Genomic DNA, 23391 nt, shown 5'->3' on the forward strand with positions numbered 1-23391 from the left:
TTCAGCTCTAAAATTACATGCATTCCCCTTACGGTCAACCACTTTCAGCACCAGAGAAACAAAAATTTCTCCTTAGAATAAATGTAGTGAAAATGTCCATGCACTATGGATCTGACAGCAGTTGACTATCAATGTAGAGGGGAAGGGGGGCCCAGAGCTTTACCTACCAGCACAGCATCCTGGTCTATGTGTACATGGATTTCTCTGATAATTCAACTAGTGGGAAGAGACAACTGGGAAGCAGGAAGCTCAGAGGCATGCACTCTCAGGAAAAGTCTAAGGGAAAAGAAGAGGTGACTTGAGTGCAAAATTCCCATGCTTCCATGGCCTGTCTACTGCTGGCCCTCTCCTGGGCTGCCTTCCTCTGCCAGGACTGCAAGCTGCAGGGAAAGCCAGCATGAAGATGGAAGACTGGTTTCTGAAGGAACTACTACCTCTCTGTTCTGCCTCTTCCACCCCTCCCCACAACTTTCCTGAAAGGTGAACAATCAAGTGTTCACAAGGCTTGTAGTTACTGTTCACCACACATTACTATGCATGTTTACTCAACTGCAAATTCAGCCCAACAAAAGGCCCTGCCCTAGATGCCACAGGGCCTACAAAAACAAACCAGGTGTGGCTGGCTCCAGGCTTCAGAAAGCCTGCAGGGTAGTAAGCCAAGATACATGACCTAGGCACAAATAAATGCAAGAAATCAGAGGAGAAAAAAGGGGAAGAATCAGTGAAAACTGTCGAGTGGACGGATTCTGATCCACATCTTCCAGGTGGAAGAAAGCATTCCTATAGCAGGAAGAACGAGCACGCTTCAGAGGCAGAAAAGTCTGAGCATGTGGCAAGAGAGCGACAAGAAGTCCAGTTGGGTGGGAGCAGAGAGAACTTGTGGAGAGCAGTACAGGTGAAAGCTGGAATGGCAGGCCAGTATCTTAGGTATGTAGTATCACTGTGTAGTATAAAGAGCACTGGACCAAGTCAGAGGCCTAAATCTCATCTGGTTTTTGCCACTGTCCAGTTGTGTAACCACGGATAAATGCCTTTCTGTTGACCATCGCTGTCATCCAAAAAGTCTGGGAGGCAAACAATACAAAGCTGACCCTTGAATAACACAGGGTTAGGGCACTGACCACTTGCACAATCAAACATCTGCACAGAACTTACGATACCCCTAAAACTACTACTACTAGGCTACTGTTGACTGGAAGCCTTACCAATAACATACAGTTGATTGAACATATATTTTGTATGTTATACATTTTATATACTGTATCCTTCCAGTAAAGTAAGCTAGAGAAGGACACATTTTTTAAAAGTTACAAGAAAAACTACATTTACAATACTTACTAAGGTATTTGACAAAAAAAAAAAAAACCTCCATGTAGAAGTGGAGCCATGCAGTTCCAACCTGGTTGGTCAAGGGTCTACTGTAATTGTGAAGAATCTTACTAGTGGTCTGAGCTCCAGCTGGAGGAGCTTAAAGATGCCATCTTGGGCACAGATACCAGTGACAGCAAAAAGAGACTCACACTTCCAGAGGGACAGAATCAAGACCTGGCTGGAAGCTTTTCAGCCATCTCACCTGAACTCCTCCCCATCGCTGAGGGCTTCATCTTTCACAACTGTGGGGTTTTCAGATTTAACAGTCACCTTGGCCACTTTCTTTTTGGCTGGACCGTGGGCAGGGCCACCAGGATCACTGCAGCCTCTCTTCCTCTTTCCTTGTGAGACTTTGGAGAGAAGGCTTGTCTTTAACGGTTTGTCGTCTTCCAAGACATCTAGATGACCACAAAGAACACAAGGTAAGAAACACAGGAAAGGCAGAAGCAGTGTGCCTTCACAGGCAGGTGATGGAAATCCCTCTTCTGTCACCTCCCTCCAGACCCCATCTCCATCGCTGGGACACCATTCCACTTATTCCACAACCAGCCTCCAGCCCAGTATACACCCTGCACTCCCAGTAAAAACCAGCTTCCTTTATCGGGGTTTATTCCATTCCCTCGTGAGGTTACAAGAAATGCCACATAACCCTAGTAAAACCTGGCTTCCAAATCTCAAATTTCAGCGAATAGCCAGGAAGGAAAAATACATCAATCTGCTAAGTAATACCTTGCTTACTTATTACTTGCCAAGACTAGTTACTTTAGGAGTAACCTAAACCTATTTATTAAGTAAATGTTTTGAGCTCATAAACATGTCCAAGTTTTATCACAAACTATTACTAATCCATGCTTCTACTATCTTTCAAAACCAAATCCTGCTCAAAATATACTTCATAAAACCTTTCTAATCTAACCCAAAAGTATACTCATATACCATCCATCTCAGCAAGCTTAGGGTTGGAATAAGATAGTAGTAATTCAAAAATACCTTTATTTCCTTAAAACAATTGTTTTGATAAAGGGAGATTTTAAAAATGTACAGGCTGCTGGCTTTAGTTAAATTAGGGTAACTAAAGGTATGGTCTGTTTCTTAATATATTGATAAATCAATTTTCAATAAAGAATAACACAGCAGGGAAAGATATCTTCTATTTTGCAAATATATTCATAAAAATAATCTTGAATCTGAAATAAAGCATCTTCCTTTGTCTTTGGGTGACCACTTCAGTTAATTTTGGAAAACAAAAATACTTTAGTTGTTTTTGAGGTTCTAAAAGGAGCAGCAATACTAACCTAATATCAGATTGTTCATTCCTTTCATTTATGTTTTGTCCTACTGACTCTACTGATAGATATTTCTATTCCCCAAGAATATACTCTTGCATGGGAGAAAAGCTTTCCATCTAAATAAAATAATAATTTTAATAGATTTCTCCTAGTAGTAGGGCATTTGTTCTAACACTAGATAAAATCACTAATTCAGTTCAGTTTCTTTACAATGTTTTATAAAAGGAATTCAGGCATTCTCATGCTTTAAACATTCTAACCAGGGCGCCCGGGTGGCTCAGTGGGTTAAGCCACTGCCTTCGGCTCAGGTCATGATCTCAGGGTCCTGGAATCAAGTCCCGCATCGGGCTCTCTGCTCAGCAGGGAGCCTGCTTCCTCCTCTCTCTCTCTGCCTGCCTCTCTGCCTACTTGTAATCTCTCTCTGTCAAATAAATAAATAAATCTTTTAAAAAAATAAAAATAAAAATAAACATTCTTACCAAAACACAAACAATTTCAAAATTCTTTCCAATCTGAGACGCTTCTTATTCTAAGGCCAGAAGCTGCTTAAAGGTTTATGACTTGACAGTTTGAGTAGGATGTTCCTGACATCAGGATTTTTGGATCTTTTTACACTTTTTAGCCCTCTATGAACACATGTGAAACAAAGGTGTGAAATGCTTCATTTTTACTAATCTAAAAACACAGGTGGGAGGATAACTCAAAAGCACCATTTCTTCCACACCAAAGTTATATAGTTGGTTAAAAAAGTACAACTGTGTCCATTTTTGTGCTTTGAAGAAAGAGTTAAACGAGTCAGAAGGCGGGCAAGAATGGAAACAAAAAACTCTGAATCAAGAAAAATTTCCACACGATTATTTTCAATCATTCCCCCCATCTGTGGTTTCAATTGGTGCAGGGAAGGGACCAACCAGGGTAGAAGCCAATGATCCCCCTTCTGACACTCTCCTGAAGGACAAGAGTAGCCTAAGACTATGTCACAATGCCTAAGTCATTCACTCAGTCACTAAGCATTTTATCATCTCACATTCACTTTAAGAATTAGAAGGCTGAGTACAATACAATTAAGATACTTTGAGAGAAAGAGAACATATTCATATAACTTCGGCTATAGTATATTGCTTTAACTGTTCTATTTTATTATTATTGGCTATTAATCTCTTACTGTGCCTAATGTGTCAATTAAACTTTATCATAGGTATGAACATATAGGAAAAAAACACAGCATATACAAGGTTTCGTACCACCCATGTTTCAAGAATCCACTAGGTTGGGGGGGTCTTGGAATATATATCCCTGCAAATAAGAGGGGGGACTACTCTAATACCCGTAAAATTTTTAAAATCTGCATGCCCAACCATGATATAATCATTATGCACATACATTAGAATATTAACTCAGTCATCTTTTAAGACAGAGGAAATGACATGATAAAATGTTAAACATGCAAAATTGTTTTTACAGTATGGTTTCCACTACTTAGAGAAACAGATGAGAAGGAAATATGCCATTATTTCTGGATAGCAGAAATACAGGTTACTTTTTTTTTTTTTAATTCTTTACACTTTTGGGGTCCCAGAGAATCCAGAGGCTATTTTCTAGGCCTCTCTTAAGATCTAGAGCTACCTAACCAGTCTCCTTGAGCTCAATATGTTAATTTTAGAAGGGCAGGAATTATCACTTTGGTCTTCTTAGCCTTCTATTGAGGTTTTTAAATACCTGCTTAAAACTGCAAGTACTTAGAATAAAATATGAACTCCTTAACTTGGTTTCCAGACAAGGGTCCTGCTTACCTTTCCTGCCTCAATTCCTACTACTTGCTTCTCACTGTGACCAGTCGTGTGCCAACCACATTTCCTTTCCTCCTAAGTCTTTAAACATATTGATTCCTCTGCCTATAACTCTTCTCTGAGAACTTCCTTTGAAAAGCTCCTTCAGGACCCTAATTGATTCAAAGTTTCACCTCCTCAAAATAGGTGTCCCTGGACCACTGACTCTGACTTACTTCCCCCCGAACCTGCCACCCCCATGTCAGTTCTATCACCTTTAAGTCTTTTCATAACTCTCATCACCATGTGAACTTATTTAACTTTTTATTGTCTGCCCTACCAAGACCTCCCCACAAACTGTAAGCATCGTGACAGCAGGGACCTTGCCTGACCCATTCACTACTAGAATTTTAGTGCCTAGAACAGTCTCTGGAAATAGCAGGTGCTCAGTAAATATTTGTTGAAGGAATTAATGAGTCATATCAATGAAAGCATTAACACAATGAAGAAACATGAAGAAATTAGAGGGGCACCTGGGTGGCTCAGTGAGTTAAAGCCTCTGCCTTCAGCTCGGGTCATGATCTCAGAGTCCTGGGATCGAGCCCCACATCGGGCTCTCTGCTCAGGGGAGAGCCTGCTTCCTCCTCTCTCTCTCTGCCTGCCTCTCTGCCTACTTGTGATCTCTGTCAAATAAATAAATAACATCTTTTGAAAAAAAATTAAAAAAAAAGAAATTAGAGATGCCCTAATAGAAACACGGAAATACTGTGGAAGACCATTTTCTTTGAACCTAAATGTTAAATGATGCCAGGGGTCATCTTGGCATGCACTGAGGTGCTGCTAGAAACCACACTGAAGGTCACTGAGTCAGTGTCACCTGTAGCCCAAACCACAGCCAAATTTTTCCTCCACCCAAGCACAGCAGAAGTAGTAACTCTTCCTGGAAGCTGCTCACCGGTTAGCTCCTCCAGCTGAGTTTCAGTGAAGCTTGGGAACATCCTTGCCTACACCTAAGCTGAACTGATAGAAGCTAGCCCATCTGATTGCCTGATATGGACCATGGCAGGAGTGCCTATCTCACTGAAAACTCACAACCACCCTGAAAGACAGTAGTATGTTTCAGAGCGGCTAAACTACTTGTCCAAAATAATTTACACAAGTACATATGAACAACTAATTGTTGGAGCTGCACCAAATAAAGTGTTTGGCATTTGGATTTGGCATCCAGATAAAGTGTTTAGCAGGAAGGAATGGTACCCAGGCAGGAGGAATTTCCATCAGATTACAACTTCTTCTAATTTTTAAACTGCCACATATTCAGAATATATTCTGACTGGAAATAAAAACCCCTTTCATAGCCATTTGCTGAAATGTTACTCATTCTCAAAGTCGCAGATCAAACATAACTCCTTTAGAGAGCATTTCCCAATCTCTCCAAATTTATTATTCCTTCAGAAGCCACAAAGCCTGCTAGCTTCTTCCAATGTATCACACTGTCTTGAGTATTTTTTGTAAACATCAACACTACGGAACTTTAAGCTCCTCCAAGTAATCTCTCTCACGTCAACTAGCGTGTGCACAGCACATATCAGGTATCCCAAAAATGTCATCTGAATGAGTAAATGAATAAAGTAGAACTCATAGCATTAACCATGAGGTAAATCACCTTCTAAGTTTAGAAATGACTTCCATTTGCCTATGTACTAATGGATGATAAACTTATGTAAAGAATCACAGGATTATTAAATCTAGGGTCATAGGAGTCCTTGCTGGTTACCTAATCCACACAGATTATTTTAAGAACCCCAGAAATCCCTTCTACAGCATGCATTATGCAATTATTTAAAATATTTACTGAGCACTTAATAAATGCACAGCAAGAGAGAACAATATAGGACACAGCAAAAATAAAACATGTTTCATAAACTTAAATTGTGGGAAGCAAAAAAGAAGTAAATTAACAAGATCATTACATTATGTGACAGAGGCTGTTAGGGCCTGTGGTAAAGAGTACCTGGGGAAGATCACCTTAGCTAAGGCACTCCAAGTGGTGTGATTTCTGAAGGAACAGAAGAAATCTGCCACCCTAGAGCCATGGAGAAAGGAACATCAAAGCCTAAGGCTCACGGTGAGAAACAACATGGCATGTCTGAAGAATAGAAAGGAAGCCAGTAGAGAGGGTATCTGGCAGAGTCATAGGAGACTACAAGAGAAGCAGCAGCAGCCAAATCATGTAAGGTCTTGCAAGCCATGGTAAGGAATTTGGAGTTTAGGCCAAGAGCAATGGAAAGCCACAGGTCTATCAGAGGAACATGGCATGATTCGATTTTTTTTTTTAATCACCTGGGCTCCTGGGTGGGAAAACCACTGCAGGGGGATAAAAGAAACTCGGGAGTCCAGTAAAGAGGGATCTGTAATCATTCAACTGAAAAGTAATGGTGGCTTTAGGCAGGGATTGTGACTGTGGAAACAAAGTGAGGTGAAGAGATTTGAGATACAGATGGATTAGATGTGTACCTGTAAGGGAAAGGTGTGCTTAAGAGCTAATTTAATTTCTGAACTGCCATATATTCAGAATGGGAAAAGGTGGGGAAATAGGTTTAAAGGGGGAAATCAGGAGTTTTGCTTTGCCCTTGACAAATATAAGAAATATATTTGATATCCAGGTGGAGAAGTCAGATTGGATCCGAATCTGGAACTCTGGGGTGAGATTTAACTGAAGATATTATTCTGGGAGTCTGCAAACTACAGCACTCGGGTCCATCCGTCTTCTGGGACCACAAACAACTGCAATGCCTTTTTCCCTATTCAGCTGTTTGCATCTGCAGGAGGCTGGACCGTATCCTGTGGGTAACAGGGAGGAAGAAAGAAGCTACGCGCGAGAGCCAATGGCCAGGCAGAGCTCCAGGGGGAACGCCTAGGGTGCATCACTCCTCACGAGGACTAATGAGCAGCGACGTCGGTAAGGACCAGAGCACCGACACAACCGCCTGTCTCCCCTTGCAGCGTAATGTCGTCTCCTCCGGGAAGATGGACACGGGGCAGCCTACGCCCCCCACCTCCCAGAGCCCGGCCTCCCCGCTCCCCACACCTTGCCTCCTGCCCTCCGCCAGCATATCCCCCTAAGCCCGGCTAGATCTCGCTCTCACCCGCCTCCTTCTCCTCACGCCCGGCCATGCTCTCGCCCTTGGCCTTCCGGCCGCAGGGTTCGCGTCCTTGCGGCTCCCTACCGGCCGCGCGCTTCCGAACCATATTGCCCAGGCAAGACTCCCCTAGAGAGTGACGCACCACACCACGGAAAGCTGAAAGCGGACTCCGCCCCACAGGGGAAAAGACGCCGCAACGCCCCTGCCTTACGGACCTAATTAAGCCCATGAAGCTCCGCCCAGCCTCAAATGACCAATACAAACCCTACGAAGCAAGACGGCGCGTAGCAGTATGTTCTCCTTCCGTCGCATTGCGTTTTCGCATTTCCGGAGACAATAACGAGGGGCTCGCGTACTCCCGCGAGAGGCGGGAAAGGGCGCAGGGTTTGAAACATGGCGGACGACGTGGACCAGGTGAGTGGGTTCTGAGTCGCTCGCTCCAGGAGGACTTCTTCGCTATGGGTCCTGGCCCCGCTGGGCTTTGCGTACTAGGGCTACCTTCTCCAGCCTCCCCGGAAGGTGGCCTGTCATGCCGCCTGTTTCTGGGTTATCCCGGCTTTAAGCTGCCTCTTGGTAACCGCGCCCCCTCCGAATTTTGTCTCAGGCCCTGAGATGTTTTCCTTTCCGAAGCCAGCCTGAAAACTAGTTATTCTTCATGTTGTTAACTTCCTTTCTCTTGAATCTCATCTTCGTCTGCAGGGTGAGAATTATTATCCCTGCCTGCCTTACTGATTCTGATAGAAAGCGTGATAATAAGGCTTACTAGTTACGATTATTTTTTTTAAAGATTTTATTTATTTGACAGACAGAGATCACAGGTAGGCAGAGGCAGACACAGAGAGAGGAGGAAGCAGGCTCCCTGCTGAGCAGAGAGCCCGACTCGGGGCTCGATCGCAGGACCCTGGGATCATGACCTGAGCCGAAGGCAGAGGCTTTAACCCACTGAGCCACCCAGGCGCCCCAGTAGTTCCGATTATTGAGCGCAGCAGTTTCATCTATCCAACAGATACGTAGTAAACATCGGCTTTATATGGTTAGATACCGTTCTGTGCACCAGAGACACCGGCATTGACGAACATCCCTATCCCCATTTGGAGCTTATATTCTGGGGAATGGCAGATAATAGAAACATGTGCAATAGGTAGGAACTGTAATGTGGTATGAGGAAAACAAGCAAGGAATCGGTCTATAAAATAAGTTGATGGTCCTTCAGGCTTTCTCATCTGCTCTTCTTTTCCCCCAAAATCCTTTTCCTCAGATATATCTATGGGTGAGGCTGCAACTTAAGCTTTCTCCTGAAATCTCCGCCTTAAGCAGGACTCATGTGGCCGCCTACGTAAAACAGCACTCTTTCTTAGTCGCCTTGATTTTTCTTCATAACATGTTGTTAATATTAAATATACTCTTCGTTATTCAGTGTTTTATCTTTCCTTCCAGAATATGAGGGGGTTTTTTGTTGGTTTTTTTTTTTTTTAATTTTTAAAGATTTTACTTGTTAGAGCACAGCAGGGGTAGGGGCAGAGGTAGAGAGAGAAGCTGACTCCCCACTGAGCAGGGAGCCGGTGGTGGGTCATGATCCCAGGACCTGCGATCATGAGGTGAGCTGAAGGCAGATCCTTAACCTACTGAATCCAGGCACCCAGAATATGAGTTCTTTAAAAACAGGAGTTCTGGGCACCGTCCTGACCATCCTGTTTAGAACAGTGCTGGAAACACTGAACAAATAATTTACTGAACAGATGAATTGGTTAATTCTTTGAAATGGCAGTATTTAAAGCTGCAGGAGGAAGAGTATGTGGCTAGTGGGCATTCTAGACTAAGCCTAAAGGAGCACTAGGGCTCTGTGGTGTGTATCTTATAGTATTACTGTATATTTGTTAATATGCCTCTCCCCACTAGAATGAACTTGAGGGCAGGGACTGACCTCTCTATCATCTCGTAGTTGGTTAGCTCTTCCTTAACAAACACCTGTTTTTCTGGGAGTGGGAACTAGTTTGGTTCCCCACCCCCCTCCACACCCCAATCTAGCTTTTTAAGCTGAGAGCCTGTAGCATTCAGTCACATACCTCCACTAGCCTAATGTACTCACTGAAGAAGCACTCCTTGAATAATCTTACCAACTCCTGGCTTCAACCATCCCTTGCATTTGGATGACTCAGAGTCATCTTAGCCCTGATCCGTCACAGTTCTCTAATTGTTAATAACAAGAACCATTTCTAAGTACTCTCAGATTGCCAGGTACTATTTTAAATACATTAAATATGTTGATTTCGTATATTAGCTCATTCTACACTCACAAGTTATGAAGGGAAGACATGGCTTCCTCATTTTACTAACAGAGAAGCTGATAATTAGAGATGGCATGATTTTTAATCTGAATTCATAAGTATCACAAGATGTCTGTCGGTGGCTCAGTTAGTTAAGCATTTGACTCCTGATTTTGGTTCAGGGTGGGGTCAGATCAAGCTGCAAATGGAGCTGCGCACTGGGCATGAACCCTGCTTAAGATTCTGACTTTCCCTCTGCCCCTCTGTAAGTGACAGCACGTACTGTCTCATAAATTAAGTAATTGATAATACAGGTTTGAATTCATGTAAGTATCAGATTCAGGAGTTGAACCCATACTGCCTGACTTCAAAGCTAGTGCCTTCAACCAGTATTCTGTATATTCATCTTGTGACCAGTTGGTACCCTAAACTCAACCTTGACCCAAACTGAACCCATAATCTTCCCTCAAACATTCATGTTTCCTTAGCATTCTGACTAGTGTGTGTGGTAATCATTAAGTGGATGTTTTTCAAATCACTAAGTGATATTTGAGGTAAGGCTAAAGTCCCAGAGACTAACTTCCCATAACTGAAATTGGGTTAGGCAGTTTGGATTTTGAGGCAACAAATACAGTGATGATTATTTTGCCATATAACTACTTCCTGTGTATGTATGTTTCAGCCTTCATTTATACAGCACTTACTATGATCCAGGATCTGTTCTAAGCCTTCATACATGTCATTTAAGCCTCACAACAACAGTATTAGATTGGCACTATTATTACTCACATTTTACATATTCGGAGACTGAGGCATACAGGGGTCAAGTAACCTGCCCACAATCACACAGTATAGCAATGATTTGAACACCGCACTCCCTAGTTCTGTATTACTAAGCCTGTTTTCTTTCATCAGCAACAAACCACCAACACCGTAGAAGAGCCCCTGGATCTCATCAGGCTCAGCCTGGATGAGCGAATTTATGTGAAAATGAGAAATGACAGAGAGCTTCGAGGCAGATTACATGTAAGTAAATTTATTAAATTACCTTGAAATCAGATTATTTCCTTGTCATCCCTTACTAACCCAACCCCTTTGAAATATAAACACTGTCCAGTGTAGAGGAGTATTTTGAGTGTAGATAAGAGAAAGGTAGGTCATCCATATTTGTACAAGCCAAATGGAACTGCATTTTGTTTATGTTTTTAACATGTTTTCCCCTCACAGAAATGATGTGTTTATTAAAGAACATTTTCATTTCTTTCCTTCTGTTTATTTGTAAATAGCATTTACTCTCCATTCTTACTTCAGTGTTCTTTCAGTTACTGACATGTACATAAATTTTTGTTTTCTTGTGACAAAAATTAAATAGCATAGAAGTACATAGAGTGAAAGGTATAATCCCATTTTTTCTTTTGCTAACCACTTAAAAATCAGGTCTGTGGTCTTTCAGATCTTTTCTGTATATTTACACAAATATACATATATATGTGATCACATGCATATATATGCACTGTATACACCAACTCTAAATAAAAATGGATCTTACTATACATGTTTTTGAGCCCCTTTCTTTTTCACTTAATCTTTCTTGGAGATTATTGATCATGAGTGTATATAAATCTTTATTCTTTTTAATGACAGCGTAGAATTCTATATGGTAATAGTGAGTTTTTAAGACTGTTCTCTATTTCTTGCTACTACAAATAATGCTGCGGTATATATCTTTATACATATTTCTTTGTGTGTGTCCGCAAATATTTCTACAGGTTTGGTCCTTTGAAGTGGCGCTATTTATTCAAAAGAGAGTATACTGAACCTTTTGCCCTTTCTTGGCAACTCGTTCGTTTCCTGAGTATATTGTTTTTATTACTGCCATTCTGCCTTAAAGTGATTTAAAATAGCTAGTATTTATTGAGCATTAATTACATGCCAAGTGCATTTATTATAAATGTTTTGTATGGGGGCACCCGAGTGGTTCAATCAGTTACGCGTTCAACTCTTGATTTTGTCTCAGGTCATGATCTCAGGGTCATGGGATTGAGCCACACCTCAGCCTCCACATTCAGCACAGAGTCTGTCCCTCTCCTTCTGCCTCTCCTCCTGCTCTTCTCTCAAATAAATGAATGAAATATTTTTTTTAAGGTTTTATTTATTTATTTGCCAGATCACAAGCAGACAGAGAGGCTGGCAGAGAGAGGGGGAAGCAGGCTCACTGCTGAGCAGGGAGCCTGATGCAGGACTCAATCCCAGGACCCTGAGATCATGACCTGAGCCGAGGGCAGAGGCTTTAACCCACTGAGCCATGCAGGTGCCCCTCGAATGAAAAAATTTTAAAAAATAAATAAATAAGTGTTTTGTCTGCAATACTTCATTTAACCTTTAGAACAATTCTGTGAGAGTAGATACTTATTAATCCTGTTTTGCATTTGAAGAAGCTCAGGCTCAGAAAGGTGAAGTTACCTGCTTGAAGTTTAACAGCCAGTAAAGGAAGGGCCAGAATAGGAACTAGGCCTTTTGACTGCAGCCCTACTCTTTTAAGTACTTTGATTTTTACTTTCCATAAAACCTAAAGTGAAGGACCTCCTGTACTTGGAGAGGAAGTAGGGACCTAGGGAGACAGTAGCCTTAATACACAGCTAGCTTTACGAGAAGAGGGACCCCCAGAAATGGAATAGTGGCAATTTTGCCAAGAAAAATAGAATAGCGCTTAATCATGTGGGCCGGTGGCACGTGGACAGGCACTCCCGGTCTGTTATGTTGTCTGAGCTCTCAGAGGCTGCTTCTGTTCCCCGCTAGATTTGATTACCTCTATACTAAATGGCCCTCAAACTTCGTGTGTTTGTTTTTTGGCCCTCGTATAGATTTTTGCTCTGTTAGTGTGCTTTGCTACCAGTTCCCCACGTGGCTGATTGGCTGCTTTTATTTTCATACAGTCTGGTCAGCCATTTAATTAATACTGTTACAGGTAAGCCTCAGTGGGTTCTGAATAAGGCCCCTGGAGTTTCACCTTTCAGTAAAATACATGAGCTTTGGAGTTTGGATTGAGGACATCCCTGAATATCAGAATTGCAGCATTTATTGATTGAGCCCACAAGTGCCAAACACAATTTATTTTGGCTAGATTTTCAGTGGGCAGGGTGTTGCTCTACTTACTTTACATGGTGGTGGTTAGGACAGGGAGGGTTGAAGGGTAGTATCCTGTGCCTTTGGGAGACTGCAGTGCCATCGTCTTAGCAGTTGAAGAATTTTATTTCCTTTACTGTCTCTTTCCTGTCATGCTGTTCCAGAGGGAATTGAAAGAAGTCTACTGAAAAGTGATGAATTTCCCTTTTTTCATAATTAAATATTAGAAATGATGTGATTGCCTTGGATGACCAGTAAGGTGGATACTTTAAAAAAAATAATTTCAAGTTATTTTGCGTAAACTCATATAAACAGCTTTGTACTTTTATCAGGTTAATTAAATTATCACTGGAAATAATTTGTGAAGAAACAGTATATTACTAGCAGAGTTATTCTTTGCTTGCATATAAAATTTGTGGTATAAGTATTGTGCAAAAGACCTGTTCATAGTTTCTTAATTTGATTATTAAATTTCTTGGTCCCTCACCTTTCCACTTCAGGCTTATGATCAGCATTTAAATATGATATTGGGAGATGTGGAAGAAACTGTGACTACTATAGAAATTGACGAGGAAACATACGAAGAGATATATAAAGTAAGTCATGCAGTTCTGTTCCTCACTTTTAAAATGTCAATTGTTCTTAGTCTCCAGCAGCTTCACACTTACAGGAAGCCTGTCATGATTGGATACCTAATAGGGCTCAGTAAAGTATAGCAATCAAATGTAAAAGCTTTGGGGTCAGACAGACCTGGTTTCTAGTACTGGTCTGGCCATGTCCTATCTAGGATACACTGGGCCAGGGAATTAACTTGGGAGATTTAATTTCCTCATTCTTAAGTGGGAATACTACCACTACCTCATAGGGTTGCCAGGGTTCATGGATACATGAGAGTGTAAGATGCCTATGTATGCTAATATATGAGAGTAATGCTGGACAATGTTGCTAATGTTTGATATGGATCTGAGCTATAAAAACTAAAACTGAGAAATTCTAAAAGTACTCCTTAAAATTAATAGTAAGCCTAGTACATGTTAGCATAAGTAACATTCTTATTTAACAATAACTAAAAATGGTGAGAAGCATCTTTATTGTACCTGTTTGCAAATTTCTTTCATACCTGGCTTATTTGATGACATCTAGATTCTCATACCTTTCTCTGCACTTAATCTGTTATGTATGTTACTGTTGAAGAAAATGCAGCCTCACAGAGAGGTAGTTAGAAAAAGGAGGAGTATTTTTTGTGGATATTCGCCTTTGATGCTATGTTAAAACTCAACAAGTGGTAGTTTCTTAAAGCTTAGATGCCGGATGCCTAGGTGACTCAGTTGGTTAAGCATCTGCCTCACATCATAATCCCAGGGTCCTGGGCTGGAGTCCTGCATTGGGCTCCTTGCTCAGTGGGAAGCCTGCTTCTCTCCCTTCAACCACTGCCACTTCCCCTGCTTGTGTGTTCTCTCTCTCTCTCTCTGACAAATAAATAAAATCTTGAAAAAAGAAAGTTAATTGCATTGTGGCATCTGAGACCATTATCAGTGAACTTCTCATACTCTTATTATATGCAAATTCATTGGTCTACTTTCGTCCTTTCAGCGGATTTGTTACAATGCAGGATTCTGTAACAACAGGCATGACACTTATCATTTGGAAAATATTAGTTTGTGAAGTTATGCAGATCTTCTGAATGTTGGCATATTTCATTGTTCAATATAAAAGAAGAAAATTACACTTAAATCTTCTAAGTATTGGGAAGCCAGTCTGATGCTCCTAGAGCATAGTGGTTTAAAACATAGACTGAGAGTGTAGGACTGGATTTAAATCTTGACTCCTTCGCAGACCAGCTATTTAATTTTATTACACTACCCAACCTGTCTGTGACAAGTGTCCTTACCTATAAAATGGAGTTGGTAATAGGACCCACTTTATACAGCTATTTAGGATTCATTGAGAGGTTATGTGAAAAGCCTTTAGATTAGCAATAGGCACATAGTAAGTGTTCAGTTGTTAGCATTTGTTGGTTTTTGTAGTTCTGCTTTATCCTGGCTTTCTGTCTTCAACCACTGCTGACTCCTTTACAAATTTTCTTCCTTTCTTCCTGTAAACATGGGCTTTTAAATTTTGATCTACGTTTTTTTTCCCCTCAGATCCATCATTTAGTCACTATCCTATGTGATAAGCCCGGAGTCCATACCAATAATCAGTACAGCACCAAAGCTTGGGCTCTTCATAGATCTAGGCTCAAATGTTTGCTGCTGGTGATTAGTTTCATGACCTTAGGCAAGCTAGAGAAACTTCCTAAGCTTCGGAGGCTTCTGTAAAGTGACAACTATGCCCACCTCCCAGGATAACAACAAAATGCACTAAATTTGGTATGTGTAAAGCTCTGGCATGTGGTGATTGGTGGCCATTGTGATTGTGGATAAATCTGTATCTGCAGTTACTTTCTTTTTCTGATCTTCACTCTTTCATATCCAGTATTCTAACTGAAAATATTTTCCCTTTTGATGTTATCTTGAACTCGGTGCCTCTAAAGCTAAATTGCTGGTGTTCTTCACCTTCAAAACAAGTCATTTTCAATTCCCTGTTTCTGTTCACTATTTTCTACTATTTAGACCATAAATTGCAGAATTTTCTTGGACTTCTCTCTTTCAGTCACACTGATCAATAACTAATTAGTTGATTCTTCCTTCATGCTGATTTAAATGTGTCATTTTCTTTCCTATTGCCATGACTCACTTAGGTATTTCCCTTTATGTCCACCTCCATTTCAGCCCATGCACAACTGAGTGCCAAAGTAACTGTCTCACACAATGCTTTCATTTGTTACATTCATGCTTAGAGACATTTAAAGCTTTCTGTGGCCTATAGAGCAAAGCACAAGTTCAGGCTAGGTTAAGACCCTCTTCAGTGTGATTGAAACTTTCTAGTCTCCTCTCGGATGACTCCTCTGGCCATAGTGGTCCACTTGAGTCTTCAAAGTGTGCTCTCTGTAATCCTGCTTCTATTTTTTTTCCCATAATGTGCCCCCTAACTGGAACGTTGCCCTTTTCTTTTTTTCTGCAAAGCCTGTTTCAAGAACTGCCTCAGTCCCAACTCCTCAGTGACACTTTATCTCTGACCACCTGGGCCTTCTTTCTTCCTTTGGTCATTTCCTCCTTTGGTTGGGTCGTCTAACCTTTGGTACTCTCAGCTGACACTGATCTTACTGACTCTTCATTTCTATAACCCTTTTCATCTTGTGAGCTATTTGATAGCAGAGCCCAGGACATTACTCATACTGTTCCCAGTAGTGCCATGTTAGCTACAGGTGACGAGTATATGTGCAGATTGTTAGAGGAGTATGGGAGAGGGCAGTAGGAGAGATAACAGAGATAAAGTATAGATCTTCTTAACATACAGTGGGGTTACAGCCTGACAAACCCACTCTAAGTTGAAAATACATTTAATACACCTACCAAACATTGTATCTTAGCCTAGCCTAGCCTAGCCTACCTTAAATGTCTCAGAACACTTACGTTAGCCTGTAGTTGCCCAAAATCATCTACCACAAAGCCTAGTTTTTAATAAAGTGTTGCATAATCCATGTAGTTTATTGAATAAAGTACTGAAAGTGAAAAACAGAATGGTTGTTAAGTATATTGGTTGTTGACCCTCTTGATCATATGGCTGACTGGGAGCTGTGGTTGCTGCCACTGCCCAGCATGACGGGAGAGTGTTGTACTGCATATAACTAAGACCAGGAAAAGATCAAAATTCAAATTTTGAAGTACAGTTACTTGTGAATGCTTTTTGCTTTTATACCACAGCAAAGTCAAAAGATAATAAGTCTAAGAACAAAAAAGAGATAAAAGTAGAGGGGAAAATATCCAGGAAGAGAACAGAGAAATGGGGTAAAGGAAACTAAGACATGTTGAATAATTGCTGTGAGCCAAAGATTTACAGATTTTATTACATTTAATCCGGTAACAGGCCAGCAGTGTTATTCCAACTTTGTAGCCTAGGAAACCCAGGTTCAGCTAGGAAGAGATATGGTAAGATTTTCCAATACCAGCCTAACTGCCTTCAAAGCCTGTTGGGTTCATTTCTATGTATTAGGGCCTGGGGCTCAAAGTAGTTGACGATGGAATTGATGGACAGTGGTATCTTCAAGTTAGCAGTATGGCACTAGTTCTTTTGGAGAGCTCAGGAGTAGCTGAGCTAACATGGGTAGACTGCCCGTTCTATAAATCTCTAGGATCTGGCAGACCATGCTCTGTCCCTGCTATGGTGTGCTTTAAAATCTAACTTAGAAAGTGCCCACTATACAGAAAAATTGTGGGTGCCTTGAATGTGAGCAGTTAGGCAAAATAGCTTCAGAGAGATAACACTAGAATATGGACAAGTATTCTGTCATAAGGTAAACTTACTCTAACAGTAAACAAGTGGAAATGAGAGGGATTGGAGAGTTAACCTTTGCTGAATGCTTGCTATATGTCAAGTGCTGTGCCATGCATTTTATATACATCATGTATAATTCTAATAGCTCAGTAAAATAGGCCTAGGTTAAAGCTAATTGGCAGTACTATCTCCAGAAAAGTATATAGTATGCAGTATTTCCCAAACTTAAATAAGCATAGTACTTTTTGCCTTAAGAATGCATATTGCTACATAACAGATTACCCCAAAACTTAAAAGCTTAAAAGCACATACATTTATTACCTTACCATTTCTATAGGTCAGGTGTCCAGACGCAGCATAGCTGGGTCTTCTGCTTCAGGGTCTTTGATGAGGCTACGCAAGGGCTGGAGTCTCATCTAAAGGCTCAGCTGAGGAAGAATCTGCTTCCAATCTCATTCACATTGATGTTGGACTGAAAGCCTCCATTTTTGCCATTGGGTCTTCACTACTTGGCAGCTTGCTTCATCAAACCTAGTGAGAGAGTTGGCTAGCAAGATGGAAGTCAACTTTTTTATGGAATCTAATTATGATAGTGACTCCCATTACCTTTGCTGTATTATGTTGGTTAGAAGCAAGGCATAAGTTTCACCCACACTCAAAAGGAGAGGATTTCACAAGGTTGTGAACACCAGGAAGCATGAGAATCATTAAGGGCAATCGTAGAAGCTACTTGTCTTGGAAGATGCTGCCATGTTCATTTCTGTTCACTGAATCTCCAGAAAACTATCATTGAATTAATGGAGAATCATTACAGATGAAGTGGATTCCACAGGAAGGGAAGGAACTTTTTAGTTCAGAAATATGACCACTGAGTAAGAAATTTAAGTAAAATATATCAATTATTTTGATGAACACGGACTCTTTCACTAAACTTGCTGCCCTTGAACTAAGCATACCTTTTGCAAGTGGAAGGAAACCAGAAGGAATAACTGCTTCATAACAGCAGTCACATGATACTTGTTTCTCAGAGAGTGCTTCTTAGAGTATGCACCTTAAAGCCGGAGCTTTGGCATCACCCTCCACTGTGTTTGAAATGCAAACTCATGGGCCACACCCTGACCTCCTAAATGAGACTCTGGGCTTGGAGCCTAGGAAACTGTCTTAGGAGCTGGTAAAGAGGTGATTCTTTATGCACGATTGAGAGCCACCGTCCTGAGTGTTACAGGGAAGAGTTAGATTACTTTTTCAGTGATAGATAAGTGTACTTGAGTTTAGCATACTAGTAAATATAGAAATTTAGTGAGGGATTCTCCTTTTACGTTAGTTCCAGTACCCAAGAAGCTCGTAAAATGTGGTTTTCACATTTTAAAAAAAGTTATGAAAACACAGTCATCATGAGCACACTATGAACGTGTACACTGAAGACACAAGAGTTGTGTCTCTCCCCGATGTCAGCTTTATTCAGTCACGAAGCAAGGCTAACTTAATTATAAAGCAGGTTCGGGATTCCAAACTCAATGACATTTCACCCCGTGATTAACTTGGCTTCTTACACAGTACACAAAGCAGAGCACAAGACAGGCCACACAGCAAACAAGATAACACAGAGGGCCGGAAGTTAACAAACCAAACGCCAAGTGAGTCTGTGGAGGCACAGTGGAGATAAAAGCTCGTCCAGTCCAGGTCAGCTCTTGGCACTTGCTGCTTCTGATGTTCAGTAAAGGTTCTCAGTTCTGTGTGGAGATAAGTCGGACAGAGAGCCTCTGGCGGCAGCTGCCCTTTTGAAGTGGTCAGACGACGGAGGGAGGGGCCCTTATCTGAGGCCGTCTTGACAGTTTGCTGCAAAATTCCTTCCGTTTTGAAGGGATTTGATCAGTCTTGGGCCCCTGTACATCTCCTCTGCTTCTGCTTGCTGTCAGTTCTGGGGTATCATCATCTGGTTCTGGTGTCGGTAATATCAGGTAGCTGCAGTCCACTTAAGCTCCTGTCACTGCTTGACGCGCCCCCCCCCCCCCCCCCCCCCCGCGCAACATGAAGGACTCCATCTTGCTCTCTACAACTGCTCTTACTAATGCTTTCTGCCTGGCAGAGGCAGGTATCTACATGTGCTTACTTGTGGTATTCCTAGAACCTAAAAAGAATGAATTAATTACCATTGCCCCTCCCACATCCTCTGTAGCAGAGCAGGGACAGGATAATTGCCCCCTCCTACCCACCCCACCCCCCAAAAAAAACCTCTCTTTGGAATGGAAACAGAGCAGAATCCCCTGGAGAATTGTTCCTGACCTGCTGGTAAAAGTAATGTCTTTTAGGTCAAGTGTGTCCCATGTGGTATTTGGAACATATTTACACCAAGAAAATTCTTTTCTATTTATGTGGAATTCAAATTTAATTAAGCAGTCTGGGGTTTTTTTTGTTTTGTTTTAGATTTTATTTATTTGAGAGAGAGACAGTGAGAGCGAGCATGAGCGAGGAGAAGGTCAGAGGGAGAAGCAGACTCCCCGTGGAGCTGGGAGCCCGATGCGGGACTCCATCCTGGGATTCCAGGATCATGACTTGAGCCGAAGGCAGTCGTCCAACCATCTGAGCCACTCAGGCGTCCCATAAGCAGTCTGTATTTTTATTTGCTAAATCTGGCAACCCTAAGTGGGGGCTGCAGAGTTTTCACAGTCAAGTTCTTGCTTTTGGTGGAAAACAAATAGTCAAGGGCTTTTTTAGCCAGGTTTAGTTTCTTTGAATGCAAATTCTTAAAAGCTTAGGACTTCACCTGTGTCTGATCTTTTCACTTGCAGACAGTTCTATGGGCCAGTAACCTCAAAGTTCTTGCCTATACGTGGCTTGCTGATGCCGCAATTTAGTTTCTTCCCCCTGTTCCTCTCTCTAATTAACATTGGCCTTTAACGCAATTTGCCTAAATTTGGGTGGGAAGGCAGCACCCTTAATCTGATCCTTGCCTCAGGGCTGAGTTTGTTTAACTGAGAAGGTTTACTAGGCTTGGTCCTCAAAGCTTTTGTTCTTGTTTATTGTCTATAGTTCTGGATCTAAAGGCAGTTGGCTTTTTGAACCAGTGAATCCTATTTCTTGTAATCTTTGCTTGAAAACCAGCTCAGTCTTGCCTGGGCTTATCTCTTATACTACCCTGCTGAGTGCATCAGCAACTAACATTTGGCTTTTCCAACCTCTTTCCCTAGAACCTTTAGGTTTAGGAGGCCCTTAGACTACTTACCAAGTCATTGCAGGTAACAGTTGTACCCCACGTTTTGCCAAGGCATAAGAGGATTTTAGATATTCGTTATCTGTTTCCTTACTTCCCAAGTCTCAACCTGTAGGCTAGTGCCCCCAGGGTACTCATTCCGCATGTGTGAGTACAATGGCACATGGAAGCACCAGCAAATGACTCAGCACAGCAGAATTTTATTTCTCACCCACATAACAGTCCTGAGTGGAGTTTGAGTTTAGCATTGCTTTCTTCCACATGCTCAGTCAAGGACCCAGGCTTCCTCTGTCCTATGGCCCTGCCATCTTCAGAGTTCATTATCTGAGTCCCATCTAGTCATGTGGGGAAGACCACAGAGAGACATTCATAAAAGGTTAATGGGTCAGTCACTTGTGTTTTCTTCCAATTTGTTAAAACCCAATCCTATGGCTGCACCTGGTTGCAGGGGAACATGATTAATGTAGCTGTGTGCCAGGAAGGGGAAGAGAATGGATTTTGGTGGATAGCTCCACTTTGCCCCAATTGTTGACATCTAGAAGAAACAAGTAAACAGTTAATTCAATGGTTCATTGTGCTACAAAGGTAAGTAAGTGGTCAGGTTTTCAAATCAATTTGTGTTATGGTGAATCTATGTTATTTTTTGTTTTGTTTTCAAATTTCTCAAAAAATAAAAATGCTACTATGTATTTGTTATAAATGTCTTGTGTTTTTGTTTTCCTCTTCCAGTCAACAAAACGGAATATTCCGATGCTTTTTGTCCGGGGAGATGGTGTTGTACTAGTTGCCCCTCCATTAAGAGTTGGCTGAAACAAAGAATTTATCGTGTCTGGAATATAGGAGTTTTTGTATGATTGCCTCTTTAAATGTAGAAGACATTCAAAAGAGAAACCTGCGTAAATTTGGATATTAAGAAGTGACCAAGGATTCTTCCACTCCTGAAATGAGTTGATTTACAGATAATTCAAAAATTCTGCACGCTAACGGGCATTTTAATTTTTTTTCCAGTGCTTTCAATAAATGTGATCGCCAAGATGCAGAACTCTTTTCAGGAATTAATTTGTTCTGTTGTTTTCTCAGACAATTTCTGGGTTTGCTTTTCTTTTAAATTAAACTTATGGTTTCCTTTTTTGATACATATTTTTTTTCATGCAGTCTCCTGTCTTGTGAATTCTTTAAGCACACATCTTACATTGACTTAATTTGTACACATTTATCTGTGCATGCACTAGGTTTGAGACACCAAGGGGAGTATTGAAAACTACAGTTTTGCCAATATGTGTCCTTCCTTGAGTCTTCTGGGTAAGCAGTTCTTTAAACCAAGAATTGGAGGACAGGGAGATACGTGCTGATGTAATAATGCATATATAGGATGTCATAAGAGCATAGAGAAGAGAGCCCAAAGAACATGTTGAGTGGGCAGGTGGCTGTGGGGGAGGTATCATGCCATTGTAAATGTTAATGTGGCCATGAGCTGTGAAGCATGATTTCTGTTACTTCTGCTCAGTCTGACTGATCTCTAAGGTCAGGCTCTGGTAGTTATACACCAGTGTGGTTCAGCTTGGTCCTCTCTACCAATGCTGCCCATATTTTAAGACTCACAGAACATTTTTCCCCTCTTGGATCACAGGCCATTATTGGTGACAGGTCTACAACAACATACCTGAGTTGCACAATAAAACAAAGCTCCTTTTATTTCTAGCTTCAGTCAGCAGTTCATGCTTGAAAGGGAAAGAGGAAAGTATGTATGTTTTGCAGTCTCTAAAACTTTATTTATGCAGGAATTAGAACTTGACATCATCTACTTAGTAGGTTGTACCATTTTGAACTGTAGAAAATCTGATAATGTGGATGGCTTGCCTGTAAATATGCTGGATGTGTGTTTGTTAATCTATTACCCAGCACGATATGCTAATTACGCACAATATTTTAAGCCATGTGCAGGAAGGACACTTTGGTTAAACATTGTGTAAAAAGATTTTATTTTCATTATTTATTGTACTTGTCCCTACAAGTTAATGGAAGGGGGAAGACAAGTGTGGGCAAGCTGGCAGGTTTTATCTTATGTGAATAGACAAGAGAGAACCTTCCTTTGCTTCTGCTTACCCCCACAATTTGTCCTTGGGCTTCAGTATTCCGGGAGGTAACCTGTTTACATTAGCCTGTTCAGTATAGGAAAAAATGGGACCTGTGCTTCTGGTGGTAGCAAATGGCCGATCCTTTGGATCACCCTTTCCTAGTAGAACTCTTGCCTAGATGATGATCTAGGATGATTACCATAATGTACTGAACGAAGTATACCTGGCAAAAGTGGTTTGTGTGTGTATCCCTATTTAGTCTTTATGACAACTCTCCTACAGAATGTTACAAGACAGTGAAACTTAAAGAGCTCGTGTTGCTTGCCTGTGGTCCTATAGCTAGCATGGGGCAGTAGGTGTGAATCTGCTGGGCTCTTATCAAGCATTTTGTGGACACCCCTGGCTCTGGGTAGTATATTGCACCTAATGCCCACCACAGCCCTGACATGACTGGCCATCTGGTCCTCTTGCTCTGCCACACCGTCTAGTTCTTTCCAGGGCTGTGTTTATTTTAGTGGCTTCTGATATCCATGATTAGACCCTGGATACTTCTGTTCTTGATCATCTTTCTCCTTTTTTCCTAGAGTGATAGATTATACTAGAACTTTTGGCAGTGAGGGGTGTTGTTCACATACCAAGGTTTCTAGAAACCGTGGGCCTTTAAAATCACACTGCTGCCGTCATGTGCCAGTAAGACTCAGCTGCAACATAACAAACATCCACCCACCTCCTGGCTGCTAAGATACAGGGAGAG

The 23391-nt window shown here is 41.4% G+C and overlaps 2 protein-coding genes across 6 annotated transcripts in view; one reads left to right on the plus strand and one right to left on the minus strand.

The window, feature by feature from the left end:
- Positions 1–7841, minus strand: part of XPC (XPC complex subunit, DNA damage recognition and repair factor) — a 51449-nt gene extending 43608 nt beyond the window's left edge. Inside the window, exons 1-2 of one of the 5 annotated variants that reach the window (XM_082747915.1) lie at positions 7791–7841; positions 1574–1769 (exon numbers count right to left, since the gene is read on the minus strand). Coding sequence is in view for 2 of the 5 variants with exons in the window: in XM_082747913.1 (XP_082604039.1) it covers positions 1574–1769; positions 7579–7681 (299 nt within the window). In the remaining 3 variants the exon portion in view is untranslated. Of the gene's footprint in view, positions 1–1573; positions 1770–7578 lie in introns of all 5 variants that reach the window. The other 4 variants (XM_082747913.1, XM_082747914.1, XM_082747917.1 and 1 more) reach the window with 4 other exon arrangements.
- Positions 7842–7882: 41 nt separating this feature from the next.
- On the plus strand, positions 7883–21713 carry LSM3 (LSM3 homolog, U6 small nuclear RNA and mRNA degradation associated). Its single transcript, XM_082747993.1, has 4 exons — positions 7883–7989; positions 10758–10868; positions 13469–13564; positions 21289–21713. Exons 1-4 carry the CDS (start codon positions 7969–7971, stop codon positions 21367–21369), a joined length of 309 nt encoding a protein of 102 aa, XP_082604119.1. The 5' UTR covers positions 7883–7968; the 3' UTR covers positions 21370–21713.
- Positions 21714–23391: the final 1678 nt, after the last annotated feature.

This window comes from Mustela nivalis (assembly GCF_964662115.1).
Source record: "Mustela nivalis genome assembly, chromosome: 1".
Classification (NCBI taxonomy): domain Eukaryota; kingdom Metazoa; phylum Chordata; class Mammalia; order Carnivora; family Mustelidae; genus Mustela; species Mustela nivalis.